We start from the raw sequence: 24081 nt of genomic DNA, 5'->3' as shown, positions 1-24081 counted from the left end.
TGATTCCAGTAAAGCTAACTTATTTAATCAACACTTTCATTCTATTTTTCACAACTCAACCTCACTCCCCAACATTGAAGATCTTCCTACGATGCATGACTCTTTACATTCAATTACTATTACCATTCCAGAAGTCTATGAAGCCTTAATTTCACTAGATGTTGAAAAATCTGCTGGAATCGATAACATCTCTCCCAGAGTATTGCAAAGTTGCGCTACAGCGATATGTGAACCACTCCATCATTTATTTTCACAATCATTACGTCATGCTACATTACCATCATGTTGGAAAATTCATAAAATCGTGCCTATCTTTAAAGCAGGTGACGCCAACAGTGTTAAGAACTATCGTCCTATTTCATTGTTATCCATTGTATCAAAAGTTCTTGAAAGATTAATCTTCAGTAAGATCATTACTCACATCAACAAATCCATTAGTCCATCTCAGTTTGGCTTCACAAAGGGTTGTTCCACACTTCAACAGATGTTAATTCTAACTGACTTCATCACTAACACTTCTTTGCAAACTGATGTTATCTACCTTGACATCAGCAAGGCCTTTGACACAGTATCACACGTGATTTTACTTCAAAAGCTATGGTCAATTGGAATAACAGGCCCATTATGGTCCTGGTTCAAGATCTACCTGACTAACCGTTATCAAAGAGTCTCTATTAATAATGTCTACTCTGAATTGTTACCAGTAGTTTCAGGTGTTCCACAGGGGAGCATCCTCGGTCCGTTATTGTTTCTAGTATATATCAATGATATGTCTGCATATATCCATCAATGCCAGCTTCTAAAGTTTGCAGACGATGCCAAATGTTTTAATCACATTAAATCGGTTTCTGACAAGGAAGACCTTTAAGATAACATTACTGCTCTTTTCGCCTGGTCACAGCACAATGACTTAAATTTCAATATAAAGAAATTTATTAACTTATCATTCAAACGCAAATTCCACACAACATACTCAATGTCTGATTCCATTATACCTCATGTAGATTCTCACAAGGATCTTGGCGTGATACTATCTGAAGATCTGAGCTGGGAGAAACATCATAAAACCATCATTGCCCGTGCTTACAGAACACTTGGTCTAATTCGACGGACATTTGTCTGCAATCATTCACCTACTACCTTGGTTAGATTGTACGTATCCTTGGTAAGATTACAATTACTTTACTGTACTCAGACGTGGCGACCACATTTGATGAAAGACATTGTTAACCTTGAGAGAATCCAACGCCGAGCCACTAAACATATCCTTAATGACTACACCAGCTGCTACAAAGATCGTCTAATTAACCTGAAGCTCCTTCCCCTCATATAGATATTTGAACTGCAGGACATACTGTTTGCTATCAAGTCACTAAAGTCACCAACCTACCAGTTCAACATCAACAACTTTATCAGTTTCAACTCTTCTACTACTAGGGCTGGAGCAAGCAATAAACTCTTGATACCTCAACACCTTAACAACACAGCTCGACATTCTTATTTCCATCGGTTACCATCTTTGTGGAATGCCATGCCGATAATGGATATAAACACATCATATTCTACTCTCAAATCTAAGCTTAAATCATTCTTATGGAACCACTTTCTAACGAATTTTGACGAGAGCAACAACTGTACCTTTCACTTCCTTTGTCCTTGCAGAACCTGTCATCAATCCAGACCTCCAGTCACAAACTTCAAACATTTATAATTAATCAACATAACATTATATAATTGTAGATAATTTTGTATTTAGGCAGGCTGATGGTGCAAGTTACCATCAGACCTTTGGTGTCACTTTTCACCATAAAGCATTAAATAAATAAATATAAAAGAAAATGAAAAAATTGGATCACATCAGACCATTAGAATCATTAATAACAAGGCGTAAACACAATAATTATTGGTAGCATCATTTGCAATCTGTGGGCAGAGCAGCAAACTTCCCAATCTGTGGGGCTTATTACACCTCTCTGAAAGCAGCCATAATACGCACTTGATCAGCCAAGAACGTAACGGCGGTACACTGAATGGACCAGAATCCAAAGAGTTCATAAAATGCGCAGCTCTTACGGTAGTTCACAAATTGCGCAACAATTTTATAAATTGTTGCGCATTTTATGAATTCACAAAATGCGCAGCGAAATTTATAAACTTCGCAAATTATAATAATTCACAGATTGCGCCTAACACGTGTATTACGTCACGAACATACTCGTTACGCTTGGTGCGCTTGTATCAAAGAGAAACAAATTGTTGTAACGACAGAATTTTGCAACCAACAACTGTGAAACTTCGCTACAATGAACTCAAGTAAGTAATCGAGGGAACTAGGGTACCAACCCTCAAGCAAATTATGCGCAAAATTAAAGGAGCTTGAAAGTGAAAAAAACGGCCCAAAAATTACTTTAAACCACTTTACTTTCTTCGTAAATATATTCTATCCTTTTAACTGTGATAAACCTATTCCTTACCATTTAACAGAGAGAACCAGAGGAAATATCAGAGCAAAACAGGAACTGTTGCTTGAAGAAACGACTAAGTATCTTCCATTTTTTACCAAACGTTTACGAAGTGTATATTTAGCCGGTACCGGTTTGCAAACACTAACAGCTATTGTGCCGGCACTAGTAAGTTGCCCCGAGCATTCAACTTTAGGGCACGCGTCTAGTAGGTTGCTCCGAGAATTCAACTTTAGGGGATGCGAAAAGTAGTTCCTTAGCGTTAGGGGTAGGCTAGGGTTCAGCTTTGGTTTCTTCTTCACTCTTGTTCACTTCAGTCGGATGTTTATAACGTAGAAACTAAATAATATGACTAGCTGCAGCACCGGTGGTATAATCGTTACAAACATTGCTTATGAGTACGGATGCCCGGGTTCGAACCCTCGCTTAGACAACTTTTCTTTTCGCTTTCTTAGGTTTTTTGTACAAGTTTTTTTTAATGCACGTAACATACTAAGTATTATACCCTCCACTGCCGGCAAAATAGCCGGCAAAACAGTGTAACCGGTACCGGCTCTATATAACCTGCCAAAAGTTTAAACCACCTTGCAGTACAACGCAGCGGCACAGACTGTGTTGGTGACACGCCTAGCTTACCACAAGATTCGAAAGTGGAACCGGCTATAAAAGAAGCGGTATGGACGAGGCATGAAGGTACCATGAGACAGCGTGTAACAATTATGGTTAACGCGATACGCTTTGTTACAAAATCTACGGTCTGAATTCTCTCGCCAAAATCTCTTACAAAGGCCTAAATACTTGCTGTAGTCTGTTGGATTACTATTTACGCTGCTTAGAACACTAATTCCCATGCTTGAGCACATAACTGTCTTGTCCTCTCAAGTCACGCGTAACGGAAATCAAACCGGAAATCGCTTGCGTTTCCTATCCCTTTTACTCTATTATCTATGGTACCGTAGATAATGTATGCGTTCCTACTGGATTGGAAACGCCAGTTAAATTATTTCCTATCCTAGTTACGGTGCGCCAATACATTGGGAACTTGTTGAGTGGCTGTTTGGCTTTCTCTGGCTTGTTTGAAGGCCGGTTCGTAGGCGTGGACATTCCTTTTACATTGTTTATTGTGTTGCGTTGTGTACTGAACAAGAACACAGCGTGTCTGTGGGTACTGGGAGAAATATTGTTTGCGACAGGTGACAATGGCAGGTACGCACTAGCTAATAGCAATTGGTGAGCTGCTGCAATCTTTGGATATCAATAAAGCTTGTGGACCTGATGGAATACCAGCCCGTCTACTGAAAGAAACTAGAGAAATTATTTCTCCCTCCTTAGCCTTCATTTTTCAAGCCTCATTACAACAATGTTCGCTACCTTTAGATTGGAAAAGGGCAAATATTGTACCACTCTTTAAAAAGGGTGATCGTTCTCTTCCTAGCAATTATAGGCCTGTTTCATTAACATGTATCTGTTCAAAACTGTTAGAGCACATCGTTTATTCACATATTTACTCCCATTTTGCTAAATATAATCTTCTGTGTGATCAACAACATGGGTTTAGACAAGGTCGCTCATGTGAAACTCAGCTACTATTGACAATCAATGACTTTGCCGAAAGTTTAAATAACAATGATCAAACCGATGTCGTACTACTAGATTTTTCAAAGGCATTCGACAAAGTGTCCCATCAACACCTGTTCCATAAACTCCACCATTACGGTATCCGAGGTAATTTACTTGACTGGATTAAAGACTTTGTACTGCAGAGATCTCAGTGTGTGGTGGTTGAAGGTCAACAGAGCCACTTAACAGCAGTTACCTCTGGTGTTCCTCAAGGTACTGTCCTTGCTCCACTTTTGTTTCTCTGTTTCATAAATGATTTACCAAATAACATATCATCCAAAATCAAGTTATACGCTGACGATGTATTACTTTATGCCACCATTCGCACAGAACAGGACTGCAATCAATTGCAGAAGGATTTAGATGTACTGGGAAAATGGGCAGACAATTGGAAAATGGTGTTTAACCCACAAAAATGCGAATTTCTTAGGATAGCTAACAAGAAACACACAATACTAGCTCAGTATAATATTCAAAATAAACCAATCAAGGAAGTCAACCATGCCAAATACTTGGGTGTAACAATAAGCCAAAATCTATCCTGGTCAGAACACATAAAACAAATAACTTCCAAGGCTAACAGAACTAAAGGTTTTCTTCAGCGTAACCTCCACAATTGTACACCAACAATTAAGGACAGGTTGTACAAAGCAATGGTTAAGCCAATTATAGAGTATGCAGCTGTTGTCTGGGCACCTCATACTAAGAGGGATATTGATATGATTGAGAGAACACAACGACAAGCAGCTAGATTTGTGACCAGCAACTACTCCCGTTACGCTAGTGTCACGCAAATGCTTACAGACCTTAATTGGCCTACACTTGCACGATGCAGAGATGAACTGAAAGCCATAATGATGTTTAAAATAATTAACCACCTTATTGACATCCCAGTAAATCCGTTTCTGACATCCATATCCACTGTACATAGTACCAGAGGTCATAATGTGAGATTTATGCAACCAATGACACGGATTGATTCTTATATGTACTCCTTTTTCCCTTCGGCAATCAAAATCTGGAATGATCTACCCCAAAATGTGATTGACTCCAATGATATTGATCAGTTCAAACAAAAACTAGCAATTATTTAATTTGTATACTTGTATGCATGTTGTGACCTGTGCACTATACTCTAATAGAGGTCTGCACAGTATTACCAATAATAATAATAATAATAATTCAACAGCAGTACTATTTGCCAACTTCTCGTCACCGCATTTACACAGCCAAAGAAATGTATGATACATTGAAATAAATTTTAAGCTACAGTACTGCTCAGCTTGAGCTAAACAATAGCACAAAGTAGTGCCTGTTTTCTGAAGTTATATCGAAGTAGTGGAAATATACAGCGAAGCAGTGAATATCTAGCTAGCCTATTACACTCTGCCTGCTACAAGTGGTGTAAACAGCAGCAAAGAAACAATGCTACACTTTCTGTTTCTTCAGGAAATTTGCACAACCGTTTTGAAACCCCATATTTCACCTTTGAACCTGAATTTTCTTACGCTATTGTTTACTACTCTCCAGCGTCCCTACCCAGTCCAGCCTCCAATTAGTGTAGGTGGTAACTAACCCAGCTGTAAACAACAAACACTAATTTGCTGGTTACAGGTACAGCGAAATCTTCCTCCTGTCGAGGCCATAAAGTCAGTGGCGTAGCCAGACTTTTCGCCATGCCTGGGCAATGGGTGGGCAGGCCATTTCCCATGCAACACACGTAGCTACACATGCCCATCTTCATATGGACATCAATATAACATTTTAAAAATGCATTATGTATCATCCTACACTACTGTATGCAAGATGACTAATATCAACCTATTAAGAAGCGAACGCCTAGCTAGCTATTGGCCTTCTAACATATTACATACATCTAGTTACATGTGTCTTAATACCAGACTACAAAGATTCTTGAATTAAAGCACGAGGCGCTCTATCACGTGATGACTATGCTCTGCCACTACAGTTGTTAGCCTAGAAACAAAAAGAAAAGAATTGCTGACTGAACAAGTACTCCATACCGTTTGAACTGAGCAGTATCCACACAGATAGATGGGTGCTAATTTCACAAATACCTTTAGACTGCTTTGCCTCCCGAGTTTTGACCACACCAATAGCTACCGTGATCACTTAATCCAAATGTAAACAGTCCAGCCCACTATAGTGAAACCAATTCTTTGTCCTTCACTCCTTGCCACAATGCTGCGCGGTTTTTTGTAATCACATGATCTTGCTTCTATTTATTGCCTCCTCTATTTGTGCACAATCAACTTCTCGTAGGGAAATCCCTTGGATAATCCCATCTCTGTTTAGCAAAAAAGAAGGAAGGCTGTGCCTAGAGTCACGGCAATCACGTGAATAAAAAAAACTTAGACAAAAAACCTAAGAAAACGAAAAAAAAAAGTTTAGATAAAGCGAGGATCGAACCCAGGACGTCCCATACTCTAGCCCAGCGCTCTACCAGTGTATCACTGCGGTTCCAGCTACCCTACTCCCTTAGTTTGTACTTTATATATGTCATTCATGAAGAAAGAAGCCTATGTAAATAACACCAATAAAGAAGAAACTAAACCTGAACCCTTACCCTAACCCTAACTCTAAAGTACAAGGCGCATCCCCTAAAGTCGAATGCTCGGGGCATACTACCAGGCGCATCCCCTAAAGTTGAATGCTCGGGGAATACTACTAGGCGCGTGCCCTAAAGTCGCATGCTCGGGGAATACTAGACTCTGCCAACCCTAGCTCGCCTCAAACTCAACAAAAACTTACCTTCATACAACTACTGTGTGAATTATTATTATTATTATTGTTACTGAGCAGACAGCACAGCTGATATGCTCAGGAAAAAAAAGCAATCATAAAATGAATTTAGCTACGTAGTTACAAAGATTACAGTTATAGAGTTCCATACAATGTTTGCAGTTCCGCTGAAAAAGAGTCAATATTGTTGCTCTCAATGATGGAAGATGGTAAGTTGTTCCAATCCTTAATTGATCTGGAGAAAAAGCTCTGTTGGTATGAATGGGTAGATGAATTTGGTAGAATAAAACGATGTGGGTGATATAGTCTGGTGGATCTTGTCATTGAAATAAAATGAAGAGGAATTGACAGTGAATAATCTTGATGTATAATTTTAAAAAGTGCTTGTAATCTGGATATTTTACGTCTCAGCTGAAGGCTTGGCCAAGAAAGATGCTGTAACATAGCTGTGACTGAGCTGAATCGATTGAAATCATTTAGGACCCATCTAGCTGCCCTACGCTGTACTTTCTCTAGCTGTTGAATATTGTTATGGTGGTATGGGTCCCAGATGACTGCAGCGTATTCCATTGACGGTCGTACTATCGTAAGGTAGGCTGTTGCTTTGATGTTAGATGAGCAGCAACTCAGATTGCGTTTCAAAAAGTTTAATGTTCTATTGGCCTTAGCAGCTATATTACTAATATGTGGAGACCATGATAGTTTGTTGTCCAATATAACACCAAGGTAGGAGTGTTGGTTTGACGTACCCAAGTTGTGATTGTTTAGCTTGTAGTTGAAAATGATTGGCGATAATGATCTGGTAAACCGCATAATAGTACATTTGGTTACATTGAATCTTAATTGCCACTTAGTTGCCCATTCGTGTAGTTGATCAAGATCATGCTGAAGTTGAATGGCATCCTCCTTGGTGGTGATAATTCTGTAAAGTAAACAGTCATCAGCAAATAACCGTAGTGGCGAATTTACATGTTCTGTTATGTCATTAATGTATAGAAGAAACATCAAAGGGCCGAGGACCGTCCCTTGAGGGACTCCTGAGTGAACAGCTATTGAGTCAGAAAAAGTACCGTCCAAAGCTACTTGCTGTGACCTTCTGGTCAGCCAAGTATTGACCCACTGACAGATGTGATCGTTGATACCATAGTGTCTTAATTTAACTAATAGTCTTTGATGTGGGACACTATCAAACGCTTTAGCAAAGTCAAGGAGAATGATATCGGTTTGTTTCTGTTGGTCTAGAGCATGTGACAAGTCTTCTATCAGTGAAATAAGTTGGGTAACACAAGAGTGCTGGGATCTAAAGCCATGCTGGGTATCAATGAGAATGCTATTAGAGTTTAAATGATTCATTACGGAATGATATATAATATGTTCCATAGTTTTGGAGCATACAGAAGTCAATGATATTGGTCGGTAGTTTGCGGTACTAGTACGGTTTCCTTTCTTGAAAACTGGACATACATTGGCCATGAGCCAATCGGAAGGTAGTATACCTGTGTCTAGTGATTGAGTGAATATAACTTGCAGTATAGGAGATATTTCGTTTGCACAATTCTTCAAGATATATGGATGAATGTTGTCTGGCCCACTGGCTTTGTTGGTATCTAATAGGGATAATTGATGTTGGATACCAGCCACTGAAAATGTAATACTTGGCATAGTAGGCAGAGCATTCACAGGGTTGTTGCAACCATTCATGGAAGGGATATTAGATAAGTTTTCTTTAGTGAAGACTGACTCAAAATAGTTGTTTAATGCATTGGCTTTACTCTTTGTATCTGAGATAGATTCACCATCTACAATTAGGGTGGAGATATTATGGTAGTCCTTACGTTTTGCTCTAATATACTTCCAAAATTGTCTACGATTTCCATTAAATGAGTTGTCAAACATTCTATTAAAATAATTATTGTGTGCTACTTTAATCTTGCTATTTATAGAGTTTTTAATCTTGCGATAGGCATTCCAGTCATTACTAGATTTGGTTCTTTTAGCTATGTTGTATAATTGTTTGCGTCTCTTCATATCCCTCTTTATTTCTCTGTTTATCCATGGTAATTTGGAGTTGGAACGTATAGTTTTGTATGGCACGTGCTTTGCAACACAGTCATTGATTACACCTTTTAGATCAGTCCAGTTTTGTTCGACAGTTTTACAGTAAGGATCATTCCCAAGAAAATAAGTTTGAAATTCAAGTAGGTCTCTTTTAATATTCTCAAGATTAGCTCGGTGGTATAAAGCAACTTTGTGTTCAGATTTAGTATTAATATTTGTGTTATCTATATTATGATGGAAGACAACGGCCTCATGATCCGACATTCCTGGTGCAGTAGTTAAGTCCAATATGGTAGATGAGGTAGAAAGTACAAGATCAAGTATGTTGTTGTTTCTAGTCGGAGTATTGACAAATTGATTAAGGCCAATATCATTAATTTGATCAAGAAATACATTATTTAGTTCTACTCCATAGCTAGGATTAGAGATAGAATTCTGGTTGACTGCGCCGTGACTTTAGCACCAGTCACGGTGCCGTGACTCTAGGCACAGCGAAGAAGGAAACCATCGGCGAAAATGGCACGGTGAGTGTTGTATAAGTTGTGCAGTGACTAGTTAAGTAACTTTAGCAAAATCTCGAGCTATCCAGCCCACGTCTTTATAATTACTCTAGGAGCTGATGGTGGGGCAAAGAAGTCTGATGCCCGGGCAATGCCCTGGCTTTCCCGGGTTTGGCTACGCCACTGCATAAAGTTTACGCGCAGCGAAACAAGGATAGCCCATGACGTCACTATGTAAATAATACGGACGTTTCCAATCCATGTAACATACATTATCTATGATGGTACAGTGGTTCACCAATATAGTGGACGCGTTGGCGAAACTTTAAAATACGTAATGAAGATCACGTGTTCAAAATGCTCTATAGGAAGAAAGTAAATGCGATTTTCACACCTTTGTTGCTCCGTGATTCCTTATCCGATTGAAACCAAAGTTGCTGCAGAAGTGCCGGCTAGGTAGGGGAGTCCACATTCCAAATTTGAAGAAAATCGCTCCAGTCATTTCCGAGATACGAGTAGTCTCGCGGCGCCCGACCCTAAAAAGAGGGTCTGGTGAAACTGTGTACAAAAAGTTTGGCGCTGCCGGAATGTTGGAGGCTCCAATCAGATCGCTCCATTTCAAATTGATTATGTAATGCGTACATTTCAAAAGATTCGCGGATTACGGTTATTATTATTATTATTATTATTATAATTGCAGGACTCTGAAAGAGTATACGTGCAATATAGTATGTAGTTAAGTTAAGTAGTTAATTAAGTATTATTATTATTATTATTATTATTATCAATTTTTCCAAAGATGGGTAACACAAAAGGCAATACTGCCTGTACAAGGTGATCCCCAACACAGAACATACATTCACATGTACAATTACACACAAACAAATACAAAAGGAACATGAACTGCTTAATAATTACAAAATCAATAAACCTAATTACAAAATAAGATAATGTTTTAACCTAGTCTTAAAACTGCCAGCAGTCCTTTGAGATAAAATTTCAAAAGGAATTGAGTTCCAAAGAAAAGGTGTGGTCACAAAAAATGAGTGCCGAAATGCGTTGATAGTTGACGACGCAAGATTTAATTCAAAGTATGTGACCTCGTAGCCAATGTGTTAAAATGAAAATATCTTGAGAAATTGATGGCAGTTCTTTTATGATAAATGGAGTAGAGAGTCCAGATAGATATATAGCTTCGACGTGTTTTAAGTGAAGGCCATCCCAGTTCACTGATGCAAACCGACGACGACTTAGACCATTTTTGAGCAGCTGCATCCCAAAAGCTTTTAATCCAGCGTGCAGCTCTATTCTGCACTGATTCCAGCAAACTAATATCCTGTGCTGTGTACGGCGCCCACACTACGCAAGCATATTCAAGGTAGGGTCTAACCAGTGCTTTGTAAGCACTAACTTTAGCTGCTTGGGTACAACCAAACATAGCACGGCGTATACGGTTCAGGCACTTAGTAGCTTTACTGACTACATATCGACAATGATCATTCCACCTAAGTTTTGAGCTGATTACAATGCCAAGATATTTAACTTTCTGTGACCATGGAATTGGATGAGATCCAATAAAGTACTCAAAGTTGATTGGATGGCGTTTATTAGTGATGTTAACTGCTTCACACTTCTTTGGATTTAATTTAGGATGCCACTTCAAAGACCAATTATAGACACTTGACAAATCCTCCTGTAACTTTAAACAATCATCATAACACGACACCCGAGAATAGAGTGAAATATCATCAGCAAAAGATCTAATTGACGAATGCTTGACAACGTGTCTAATATCATCAATATATAAGATGAAGAACAGAGGACCCAAAATGGAGCCCTGAGGAACTCCGGACGCCACAGGGAGCCACTCTGAAAACTGACCATTTACAACAACCCTCTGAGAACGTGTGGTAAGAAAACAGTTAACCCAACCAAGCAATTCACCAGATATACCCAGGGCCTGCAGTTTTAACAAAATCCGATGGTGTAAAAAGAATTATAAATTATAATTTGTTTAAGAAATCAGTAGCAAATCTATGGAATGTTAATTACATCCGGTGACTCTGTCGCTTAAACTCATTGAGAAAACAGCCATACAATTCTGTTGGGTTCGTTTTAATGTTGACTAAATAAAGTAGCGCTATTAGTTTTGTGATGCTGTAAGCGGATCTGGTTGAATGGATGTTGTGACGTAGGCAGTGCACTTACGTAACAGGTAAACGTCATCCAATAAACATTACAGCGCTCAAACTTTTTGTACACAGTTTCACCAGACCCTCTTGTTAGGGTCAGGCGCCGCGAGACTAAGATACGAGCGGCCAAAGCTAGGGTTTTTTTTCTTCGTTTTTTCTTCTACTTCTTTTCGCACACTTTGCAAAATCCGCCATAAAACATGAATACGTACTCCAATCGGGCTGAAATTTGGCACACTTAAAGCAATGGCGGATCCGGGATGGGGTATTTGGGGCAAATTCCCCCCTTTGTGTATAGCTAGCCTCTAGCTACTTCTTTTGATTAATACTAAACCCAAAATCAATTTATAATTCATGAAAATATGTACATTTTACTAGCATTTACAAAGTGAATCAGTCAAAACTAGCTGTGAAATTGTCATCCAGCACCTTCGTGTCTACTAAGCGCCTCTAAAATAATTATCGTGTTGCTGTTTTTAAAGATCTTAATACAGCTTTTAAGACTTTACCACCATCTGCAAAGACCAAAATGACAAGAATCAACAGTGAGAGGTGATTATTTGCTGCTTCAAAAATGCAGCAACAAAATTAATAGAGAATTTGGTTCTCCCCAACCACTTAGCTACAACTTTTCATTGCAAGCATCAAAGACCTCATATCGGTTCTTATTTTTTCCAGCAACAATTTCACTTTGGAATGATTTACCTAACCTAGCTAAAGACTCTAATTCACTTGAAGTATTTAAATCTATAATTAAATTATAATTTATTTATAGTGTATTGAATAATTTTTTTGTGATTTTTCTGTACATTTTTCTTCATTTCTGAAGTTGTACAGTAGCTATAGGTAAATAATAATAATAATAATAATAGCCTGTTTGTGCCCCTCCCCTTGCCAGCTCCTGGATCCGCCCCTGCTTAAAGGGCTCATTAAGGCAAATCTCAGTACCACGTTGGGTAGGAATCCCATGAACATTCACGGAGTTATTACCGATTATTTGCGTAAAATAAGGTCGAAGGTCTGTCACGCCCACAGGGTAAACCGCTTGAAGGAATGAGCTGAAAATTGCTATGTAGATGGAGTAACTATCGTAGGAGTGCCTTTTTGTGGTTTGAAAGGAATCCAGTCAAAGACCATCGAGATATGACACAAAACCCAACGTGTGTCACAATTACGCGATCGATTTTTATGAATAAAAAACTATTAGTTTTCACGCTTACCAGGCAAACCGCTTAGAGTAGTGAGCTGAAAATCGGTGTGTAGCTGGAATAATTATCATAGAAAGTCCTTGCAGTAGTACAGAAGAATTGAAGTACAAGCCACTGAGTTCTGATTCCAAAGCAGACTACGTGTAGCATATGCGAGATCGAGATTTTTTTTTTTTTTTTTGTTTTGAAACCATCAGAATAATGATGAAATGACAAAATTACATACAGAGCCTCGGACACATGCGACTACAAAGATAAGATCCGCGTAGGCATGGCAAGGATACATACAAAAATAATTAACTACAAAACTTAACTTAAAGTGTCCAGGTTGGATTACTACGTGCATAAAAGATTCTCTGAGAGGAAGTTATAGCCACAGCAGCTGCTCTATCAAGCAATGCTTTCGTCTTGGAAAAACTCAGATTTGAAACTCTTTTCATAGATGTTACTGTCTCTGTAAGGTAATGGCCAAGGCAACCAATTTCAACTGTGTGGTAATGACTAACAAAACCCAAGCGGTCAAGCTCAGCAATAATTTGCAGATATTCTGGCTTCTCCTGCTTACGTTCTCGTGCAGCAGAAAGGTCAGCACGAGAATTAAATGGGCAGGTAAGTTCCAGAAGTACAACAGATTTCATTTCTGCATTATATATAACAATGTCAGGTCGGTGAGAACACACTAGTACAGCAGGGGGAATGGTGGCAGGAGGAGAGTCAGACGCACGTTTGCCATCCAAATCAGCAAATATTTCTACATTATCCAAACAAGCTTGCAACTCAGACATCAAACATAATAAAACAGCATCATGACGAAAAGTAAACCTGCCTTGCTGCAAAGCCACAGGACACCCATTTAGCACATGGTGACAAGTTGGACGAGGTGACAAACAAAGTGAACAAGTTGCACCAGTTTGTATATGCCAGCGACGTAAATTTAACGGAGTTGGTAATGTATCTGATGAAGCTCGCAGCACAAACGAAAGCTGGCCTGGATGAAAACCCAACAGGAGTCGATTCCACAGCTTAGAGTCAGCTTCCAGAACAGCACTTGATTCAAATTTACATTGAACAGAGAGAGTGTCCAGCTTCTCTTTGCATAGTGTCAATTCTCTAGAAATGGCAAGGTGTTTGCTAGCTGTGTAGAGCTTGCGAGCCGTAGGAATAGAGTCCAGTTGAACTCTGGCTTCATTGAGTAACTCCTGATGAGAACTGTTAATCAGAACAGTCACCCTAATAGAGCATTCAGCTACGTTTATAACTTACTCTATTATAGAATTATAATACATTGCAAGTTATTCTGCAGGGAGTTCAGCTACAAACAATTAATCTTATAGACAATTCAGCTACAAGCAAGTCACCCTGTAGAGAGTTCAGCTACAAATATGTTGCTGTAGAGATTCAGAACATTATAAGTCACACTGAAGAGAATTCGGCTATAAACAAGTCACCTTGTAGAGACAACAAGTCACTCTGTAGAGAATTCAGCTACAAACAAGTCACTGTGTAAAGGGTACAGCTACAAAAAAGCTGCCCAGTAGAGAGTTCATCTAGATCAGCTACAAACAAGTTACTTTATGCAATGTTCAGCTACAAGTAAGTCACTCTGTAGAGAGTTCAGCTACAAACAAGTCACTCTGTAGTACAAACAAGTCACCGTGTAGCTGGAGAGTTCAGCAACCAATCAAAAAACCACCCTGTAAAGAGTTCAGCTATACAAACATGTTATAACTCTATAGAGAAAGTTATAACTCTATAGAGAGATCAATTAGACATCCAGTAGAGAGATTAGCTACAAGACATCACCTTATAGAGAGTTTAGTTACAAAGAGACTACCATGTAGAGAGTTCAGCTGCAAACATATCACCCTGTAGAGAGTTCAGCTAGAAGGATCACCGTGTAGAGAGTTCCATTACAAACAAATCACCACTTCAGCTACAAACAAGTCACCCTATAGAGAGATCAGCTAGAAGAAGTTACCTTGTACAGAGCTCAGCTACAAAGAAACCATCATATAAAGAGTTCAGCTGCAAACAAATCACTCTGTAGAAAGTTCAGCTACAAACAGATCAAACAGTAGAGAGATCAGCTAGAAGAAATCACCTTGTAGAGAGTTCAGCTATGTAGAGAGTTCAGCTGCAAACAAATCATCTTTAGAGAGTTCAGCCAGAAACAAGTTCACCCTGTAGAGAGATCAGCTAGAAACAAGTCCCCCAGTAGAGAAAGCAGCTACAAATAAACCATCCTGTAGAGAGTTCAATTACAAACAGATAACCCTATAGAGAGTTCAGCTAGAAATAAGTCACCATGTAGAGAGATCAGCTAGAAACAGGTCATCCAGAGATCAGCTAGAAACAAATCACCCTGTAGAGAGGTCAGCTAGAAACAAGTCACCTTGTAGAGAGATCAACTACAAAGAAACCATCCTGTAGAGAGTTCAATTGCAAACAGAAAACTCTACAGAGACTTCAGTTAGAAACAAGTCACCATGTAGAGAGATCAGCTAGAAACAAGTCACCCCGTAGAGAGAGCAGCTACAAAGAAACCATCCTGTAGAGAGTTTAATTACAAACAGATAACCCTATAGAGAGTTCAGCTAGAAACAAGTCACCATGTAGAGAAATCAGTTAGAAACAAGTCATCCAGAGATCAGCTAGAAACAAGTCATCCAGAGATCAGCTAGAAACAAGTCATCCAGAGATCAGCTAGAAACAAGTCACCCTGTAGAGAGATCAGCTACAAAGAAACCATCCTGTAGAGAGTTCAGCTACAATCAAGCTACACTATAGAGAGATCAGCTAAAAACAAATCATCTTGTAGAGAGTTCAGTTGCAAACAAATCACCCTGTAGAGAATTCAGCCACCCTGTAGATAGTTCAGCTTGAACAAGTCACCTTGCAGAGTTCAGCTACAAAGAAATCACCATGTAGAGAGTTCAGCTGCAAACAAATCACCCTGTAGAGAGTTCAGCTAGAAACAAATCATCCTGTAGAACGTTCAGCTAGAAATAAATCACCCTGAAAAAATTCAGCTACAAACAATGAGAGTTTCAGCTACAGTTCAGTTATGTAAGAAGTCACCTTATTAACTACAGTATGTGATAATCATCATTCAATGTTAAATTGCCTCCTCCATTAGGATTCAGTACCAAATTCACCTGAATTATCGTAATTAAAATTTTTGCCATTAACCTACCATCACAGCCATTTCTTGGCCGCCACCTTGGATTTCACATCTTTTTTCACCTTGGGGGCCGCACTCCTTTTCTACAGCTTGGCTGTTTTGGTTTAGATATCACTTCTTTTTGTACTGCAAGTCACAAAGCTGGCCATATGGCTTTGATACTGCTTCCTTTTTACTTGTAATGAATCATGGAAGAAAGGAAATAATTGTGTGTATAGCTTTTGTCTGATGAAATATTTGTATACACAAATTCACCTGAATTGTCGTAATTAAAATTTTTGCCATTACATCACAGCCATTTCTTGACCGCCACCTTGGATTTCACATCTTTTTTCACCTTGGGGGCCGCACTCTTTTTTTACAGCTTGCATGGCTGTTTTGGTTTAGATTTATAACTACACATACATACGTAGTTATTAGCTACATATGTGTAGTTATACATAAGGAGACATAATTGGTAATATACACTGTTTCTCTGAATACTGTGACTGCTCTATTAGAGTATCCAAATCCTGACTGTTCTATTAGAGTATCTCAATCTTTTCTTGCAAACAGTGTCCCATAAAAATGGGGGGCCATGGCCCCCCATCTCCACCACCTATGAAGTACAATACAGCATATAATAGTGTCATATTTCTTGTTGGTTACTAGGAGGGACTTGTGGTGATATACAAGTTGTCACCAAGGTATGTGTTTGTCAGTCAGTTGGTATGTTCCAGTCCACATCACTGCTGATGTATCCCTGGTTACTAAGGCAACATGACTGACAAGAAGACTGATGGTACAACATCTGGAGTAGTGATCATGTGTACCTTAAAACAAGACCACCCACACCCACCCAACATAGTATGTTAGAGCTAGTGCTGCCGTGATATAGAAAAACTCTATATCATATATCACCAAGGTTTATGTCATGATATGAACATATATAGAACAGGGGCAGATCCAGGGGGGCAGTGCCACCCCCCTCAGGCTTTTTTTACAGTGTTGCTCATTGAACATAGCTAGGCACTTTAGACATAATTCAAACAGTTTTTATGCAGTTTATGACTATGTTTAATAATAATAAATCTGTCTCTAGCAAATTGTTACCCATATAGGCAAAGCACAAGGAGAACTAGGTGCACCCTCTACGTTTAAAAATTGAGATACTCTAATAGAGCAGTCATTTACTCTAACAAAACAGTCAAGAGTAACATAATTATAAAAACACTGTTTATCATTTTGAACAACTAAAAACCTGTTCTAAATTGAGACTCTATCAACACCCTAGAGACTATATTTAGAAATTCTCTGGAGATGCAGCTGCACACCAAATGCCAGGATTATTTATATCCTTAAAGTTTTCGTGATGCTTGTGCAGGGGACCTTATAAAATTTTCATTTTAATTTCAGCCAAAATTGGCACCAAATCATTCTCAAAAAGTCAATTTTTTGAAATTTCTTTATAGACTTTATGGCTACTAACAGCTCTGTAGCTTCCAGCATTGAATTTTCATAAGCATTTACAAATTGTAGTCAAAATTGCCACCAAATTCAATCTCGCAACGTTAAGTTTTCAAATTTTATTAGAAAGCAGTTTAAACTAATTCTCTGGTTTTTAACTCAGCATCTTCCAGTGTTTGAACTATCAACAAATTTCAGTCAAAATTGTCTCCAAATTCAATCCTAGAATGTTAATTTTTCAAAATTTCTTAGGGAACAGCCTAGACCTTTACACTAATTATGGTTTTTAACTCAGTGGCAGTGTTTGAACTGTCAACAAATTTCAGTTAAAATTTCCACTAAAGTCAATCTCAGAATGTTAAATTTTCAAATTTTTCTTATGGAGCAGCCTAGGCCTTTACACTAATTCTGGTTTTTAACTCAGTTTTCGAATGTTTCAACTATCAACAAATTTCAGTCAAAATTGTCACCAAATTCAATCTCAGAACGTTAAATTTTCCTGGGGGGGGGGATGCCCCCAGACCCCCTAGAGGGCTCATGCTTCACATTTCACAGAGTGTGCTTTGCACACTGTGGAGTGACTTCTACCTGTGTGCCCACCCCCCTTAGTAAAATCCTGGATCCGCCCTTGTAGAACTAACTGTAACATTATTTTGCAAGACAAACATATACATACTGTTTTGGATGTATACCACAAGCAAAAGCTACTCTTGTTTATCAGGTTTTAAATGCATTTTGCTACTGCTTTACAATTGAGACAAGTGGCTGGCACTACACAGAAATCTTAAAACTTCCCAGTTTACTTTCGGGTTGGCTTGTTTACCACACTACACCATCAACACATAACTTAAAATTAAATGCCAAATACTGTGTGTCTGGCCTCCTCCACATCATTATACTAAGCAGCGCCACTATCTTGCAACCATCGATATAACTGATTGGCTATATCATAATCAACAATATCTAATTATGTAGAGTCTGTTGTCTACAAAAACACTCGGTTAGATCTATTTTCGAACAAGCTGCTCGTGTTGCTATTTCATGCTCCTATAGGATCTTCAATGCTCGTTCGTCAGAACTGTAGGGTATTATGGAACTTTTAATTGTTTTTTAGTTAATGTTGTAATAGTGTACTGTATTTTACAGTTTTGTCTTGCCAGGGATCCAGCTATCTGTGTTTCAGGTAGTTGTGTACCCCTGAGTCTAGGCTCCCCTTACCTTATCTTGTATTTTATATATAGCTATTCCTGTATGTTGTCATTATCATGACGTTCACTACTCATATCACCACCTTGTTATAGCGATACTATCAATGTATCGTGGCAACACTATAGTATGTAAAAGTTGAGCTGGATCCTAAAAAATAGCTTAAAAAATTAGAAGTGGATTTTTTTCTCAAGAGAGTAAATATTTCAGCCAACTAGATGATTAATGGTAACAACCAAGGTGTCAACAACAGACACGTGCAATTTGGCTCCATTACAAGTTTGGAGGAAATGTATGGCTTCTTCATAGGAAATGTATGGTGAAAATTTTGATTGGCTGTAAATATTATGTCAGACATTTGAACAAAAAGATTTTGAAATATTTTTAGTGGGTCAAGCAGCACTACAAATGAGCCAAATTTCAAGATCATGTGTAATTGCATCTATGAGTTATTAAATGTTTTTGAGGATCCAGCTCAACGCAAACATTCCTTAGAGCATGCAAGATCTTATAAAACAGAAGTTTATCTAAAACAGAATTATCTTAACCAGAAGTTTATCAAGATTACTGTCTTGTATGAAGGTTGTAAAGCAAGGTCATCTTTACCAGTATATTAATGGACATTAAAATTCTTCATTTGGTCTTATCTAGTAAAGCCATTATGATTATAAAGTACTTGGTAAAGGCAGAGCCTGTATACCAGAAGGCTTTATCCATGATGAAGTAGTGTTTAAAATGTGCCCTAGTATTATTATAGTGTGCTATTTATTTCAAAATTATGCCTATTTTGATTCAAAAATTGACTTGGTTTTCTTTTTATAACACGCATCAGTGTTTTGTAGTTAAAAGACACATAAAATTACCATCTTGCTAAAACTGACTTGTGTTTTGTGACACACCAAAAAATGATTCGGAATATAAAGCATGCAAAAATACCGACTCCGTATTTGTAGCTGACATGCAAAAATACAAAATACAATAGCTGCCTTGTAGTATCTGTGTGATTGCAGCGTTTTATGGAAACCATACTCTGGTTTCAGTTGGCTTCGAGTGTGTGACTTGTGACAAAATGTTAAAGGCCAGTTAAGGAGTGTTATATATGAAGAAGAAGACAAGGTATACGTAACAGAACTGAAAGATGTGTAACAGTGTGAGATACATTAACTTGCTAGTGTCACACCTCAAGGGTTTAGTGTGTTGGTAGCTAGCTAAGGTCTAAGCAAAAATATGTTCTGATACATTTATAAGTTAGTGTTAAAGCATTCTCGTGTTTGTTGCATGTGGCTTGTCTAATGGATAATCTCAACTACACATCAGAGACTGCATATGGAAAGTTCTAATTGGGAGAAGATAAACATGCATGTATAGCCTTACTAGCTATACCCAATTAAAGCATAGGACTAGTGTGTATAGCTGCATGCTATTTTGTGGCATTTCTTTTTTGATAACAGGTACTTGTATATGCCCTTAGCTAGCTACCAACACACTGAGCCCTCAAGGCGTGAAGCTAGCAAGCTACCGTACTCTCCTTTTGGTTCTGTTACCTCGTCTTCTTCATTTGCCGCTTCTGGCTCTCCTTGACTGGCCTGTAACATTTTATTTCAAGACACTTGCTTGAAGCCAACTGAGTGCTGATAATGATGTTGACTTCATGATATAATAGAGGACCTTAAGTTACACAGTTATCATGGCCTATTTCAAGCCTTAGCCATTTTTTCATCACAACATGTTTAGCTCAGCTTGAAGGAACTGAAAAACATCGTCTCCTTGTCAAGTCATGAGTTTCATTAAGCCTTGAACCTATTATATTATTTCGTACAGGACCTTGTATTAAGGTAGTGCCCCGGCCTTCATTTAGGATCCACGCAGCATTTATTTGAGCCTGGCTTTAATGTTAAAATACGTACAGGATTTAAAGTGACGTTTAAACATTAATAATATTATTTTGCAATTACCTACAAACTACAACTTTCCATGTGAAACTTTGTTATATCCATAGCATAATATTTTTGTTACTGTAGTTGGTGTCTGGATTGTTTGGAAGCATCATGAGCTCCTCCCCAAAATGTGTCCAATCATGGCCAGCCAATAGCAGTTCCTCCTCCTCAAGCAGCCAATCATATAACATGACCACAGCACTATAACACAGCACCTCACTGGAGTGGACATCCAACAAAGCAGTGAAGTTGAGGCTACCAGGAGCTGTGGAGTGTAGATACTCACTATAGGAGTAATGTGTTATGTTGATGATTTTGTAATAATTGTCACAATTAACATGGCCAGGAGGGAGTTTTTACTTTTGTTACATGTGGTTTGAGCTGGTAGTTAAGTACCACAGGGGCGTAGGAAGATTTTATTTTATTTTTTATTTATTTAGCTTTACAGCATGCGTGCAAGTAAAATCAAAATTGCATGCTGAAGGTATTCCAGCAACAGGTGCTGACATCCAAGGTGAAAAAAAAAATTTATAAATAAACAATTTTAGTTACCGTTAATTACAGAATTATAGTTACAGTTCATTGAAGTTTACAGGTATAGGCACACTGGAGCAACAATGACATGGACAAAGAAGGTGAAAAGTGCAGGCTCGATCAGAATTGAAATTATTGTAAAAATGAGTCCATAAGTGTTGGATTAATTGGCATTTGATAATGTTAGTTGGTAATGAAATGTTAATAACTGGGAGGTAGTTGTAAAGTCGTGAGATTCTATTGAAGTAAAAGTGACGCTGTACCGCTGATGTTGTTCTAGGATGGGTTAGCTTGTGATGTGTCCCTGATCTAGTAGAGTTACTGGTAAAGGTAATATGGTCTCTAATTTCAAAGTTGTCTGATGGCGATTTCAATGATTTTATTAAGAACATAAGATCATTTATTTCATAGATGTACATTAGTGGTAGGAGGTTTAGTTGTTCCAGTCTGGATTTATAGGTAGAGGTGTAGTCATTTAAAATATACTTAGTTGCTCTTCGTTGTAGGCGTTCTAGTGATGTTATGTCTTTTATTAATTGCGGTCTCCACATTTGTGAGCAGTAGATTAGTTGGGATCTTACTAATGAGATGTACAAGTTTTTCTTGGCTTCCATACAATTGGTTTTAAAAGTTCTCCTGATAAGACCTAAAATTTTGTAAGCTTTTGCAGAAATAGATGAATAGTGGGCTGTCCAGTTGAAGTCACATGTGAATATTACCCCAAGATCTTTGTGGTGTGATAAACGAGGGATTGGCTGTCCATTAATGCTATAAATTGAATGGTCTAATGAGTCTTTGGCCCAGAAGCGAAGATGAACGAATTTGGAATAATTTAAAAAAAAATAGTTCTGATGTAATACTCCAGATAAAGGCATTGTTGATATCTGTTTGTAATTTCTCAGTGTCATCAGAAGATCTAATCTTACATAGACACTTGGTGTCATCTGCAAAGATAAAGGGAATTGCGAATTGAATATGTTCGGGTAAATCATTGATGAAAATGACAAACAGTAAGGGTCCAAGGACACTTCCCTGAGGAACTCCTGATAAAACATTACATAGATCTGAAAATGAGTCCCCAACCTTGACGCATTGGTATCGTTGCTTCAGATACGCTTGGAACCACTTCCAAACTGTTCCAGTTATTCCAACAGCCCATAGTTTTTGTAAAAGACGATCGTGAGAAACTGTATCGAATGCTTTTCGAAAATCCATATACACGACATCAACTTCACATTTAGGCTCTAAAACGTTTTTAGCAAATACCAACAATTGTTGTAATGTAGATCTTTTGGGAAGAAAACCAAATTGGCATTTAGTGGAGAGTTTCTGTACATGATCAATACTATTGTTGTACACTAATCTTTCCATTACCTTGGAGAGAATACATAACAGTGAAATGGGTCTGTAGTTGGAAACAGAAGTCTTATCTCCAGATTTATATATGGGAATCACACAGTGGGTGCGCCAGTCCTGGGGTATGGTGCTGAATGATAAACTTGTACGAAAAAGATGGCAAATCACTTGAAGTAATGGTAGGGCACAATATTTAAAAATTTTTGGACTGAAGCTGTCAATACCACATGCTTTACTGACATCCAGGGTTGTGAGCAGTTCAAGGACATCAGAATTAGAGAAATTAATGTCTTGTACAATGGGAGATCTGGGCTGATAATCTGTTTCATTTGTTGGTACATCATCAGATGTGGAAAATATAGAATAAAAGTAGTGAGCTTTATCTGAGTCTGAGGATACACAGTCATCATTGTAAGTCATGTTGGCTGGAAAGTTTTCTCGACCCTTGATGCTAGAAATATGCTGAAATATTTTGTTACTGTGTATAACTTTAGATATTTAACTTAGATATTTTACTTTAGATATTTAACTTATGGGTGCCCAGTGTTAAAGCTGAAGACCAAAAAAAAAAAGGTCACCAGCGTACGTGACTGCTTTATTAGAGTCATTGACTGCTCTATTAGAGAATCTCGATCTTTTCAGTAATATATAGTACAGTGTGCTGACACCCATTAGTTATGCAACTGGAAATATTTATGGGTGCCCAAGCACCCATGCTTCCTATGCTCCTGTATCAGTTGCACTTAATTTTGTGTAGTATGGGTTTATATATAGCAACACCATTTTGAGCTTGAGCGCCCGTGACAGTCCAGTTTTAGCTAGCTACTGTATGCACGTTGCAGTGAAATATTAGCCCCGCCCTCTTTTGTTTAGCAAAAATGGCCGAAGCATCGATTAACGCAATCAGCGAGGGGTTGAAAGACCTTACAATATCCAAGTCTGAGATTAAGCCAGCCGGTGGAGAGATAGGTCGCGGAGCTTATGGCAGGGTGTTCACAGTAAAGTATTGTGGACATATTTGCGCCGTTAAAGAGATTCACTCGATCCTTGTGGAAGGGGTAGGAGAACAAGAGCAGAAAAACGTCAAGGAAGGTTTTCTTCGCGAGTGTCACCACTGCAGTGTCTTGAAGCATCCAAATATCGTTCGGTTTTTAGGAATCTATTATCCGCAGAAAGATTCCAAGATCCCCGCCATGATCATGGAGTTGATGGATGAAAGCCTGACCGCCTACATGGAGAAGCTGCCCAAAACCGCCCTGATGAGGAAAGGCACGATATTGCTTGATGTAGCTGAAGGTTTGAGTTATCTTCATGCTCTGATACCTGCTGTAATCCATCGAGATTTGTCCCCAAATAACATTCTGTTGAAGAAAGGTAAGGGGGAAGTCCCAGTTGCTAAGATTGCCGACCTGGGAGTGGCTAAGGTGGTGAAGGCTGACAGCAGAAGCACAAGGAGCAAGCTGACCAAAGCTCCAGGAACTGTGGATTTCATGGCTCCAGAAGCTTTAGGAAACAAGCCTGTATATGGTGTCAAGTTGGATGTGTTCTCATTTGCAGGAATCATGTTGTTTGTAGCCACTCACAAATGGCCAACTCCAGCTGACCAAGTGCAACTTGA

The 24081-nt window shown here is 38.5% G+C and overlaps 2 protein-coding genes across 2 annotated transcripts in view; both read left to right on the top strand.

Moving 5' to 3' along the window:
- Positions 1-24081, top strand: part of LOC136239477 (perivitellin-2 67 kDa subunit-like) — a 186582-nt gene that overhangs the window by 43075 nt on the left and 119426 nt on the right. The gene's annotated exons all lie outside the window — the stretch shown is intronic.
- On the top strand, positions 23342-24066 carry LOC136239227 (uncharacterized). The gene is made up of 2 exons (XM_066029955.1): positions 23342-23997; positions 24039-24066. Exons 1-2 carry the CDS (start codon positions 23342-23344, stop codon positions 24064-24066), a joined length of 684 nt encoding a protein of 227 aa, XP_065886027.1.

This window comes from Dysidea avara, chromosome 11 (assembly GCF_963678975.1).
Source record: "Dysidea avara chromosome 11, odDysAvar1.4, whole genome shotgun sequence".
Lineage (NCBI taxonomy): Eukaryota > Metazoa > Porifera > Demospongiae > Dictyoceratida > Dysideidae > Dysidea > Dysidea avara.
The sequence above is the reverse complement of the archived record's forward strand: the minus strand, read 5'-3'. Positions and strand labels throughout refer to the sequence as shown.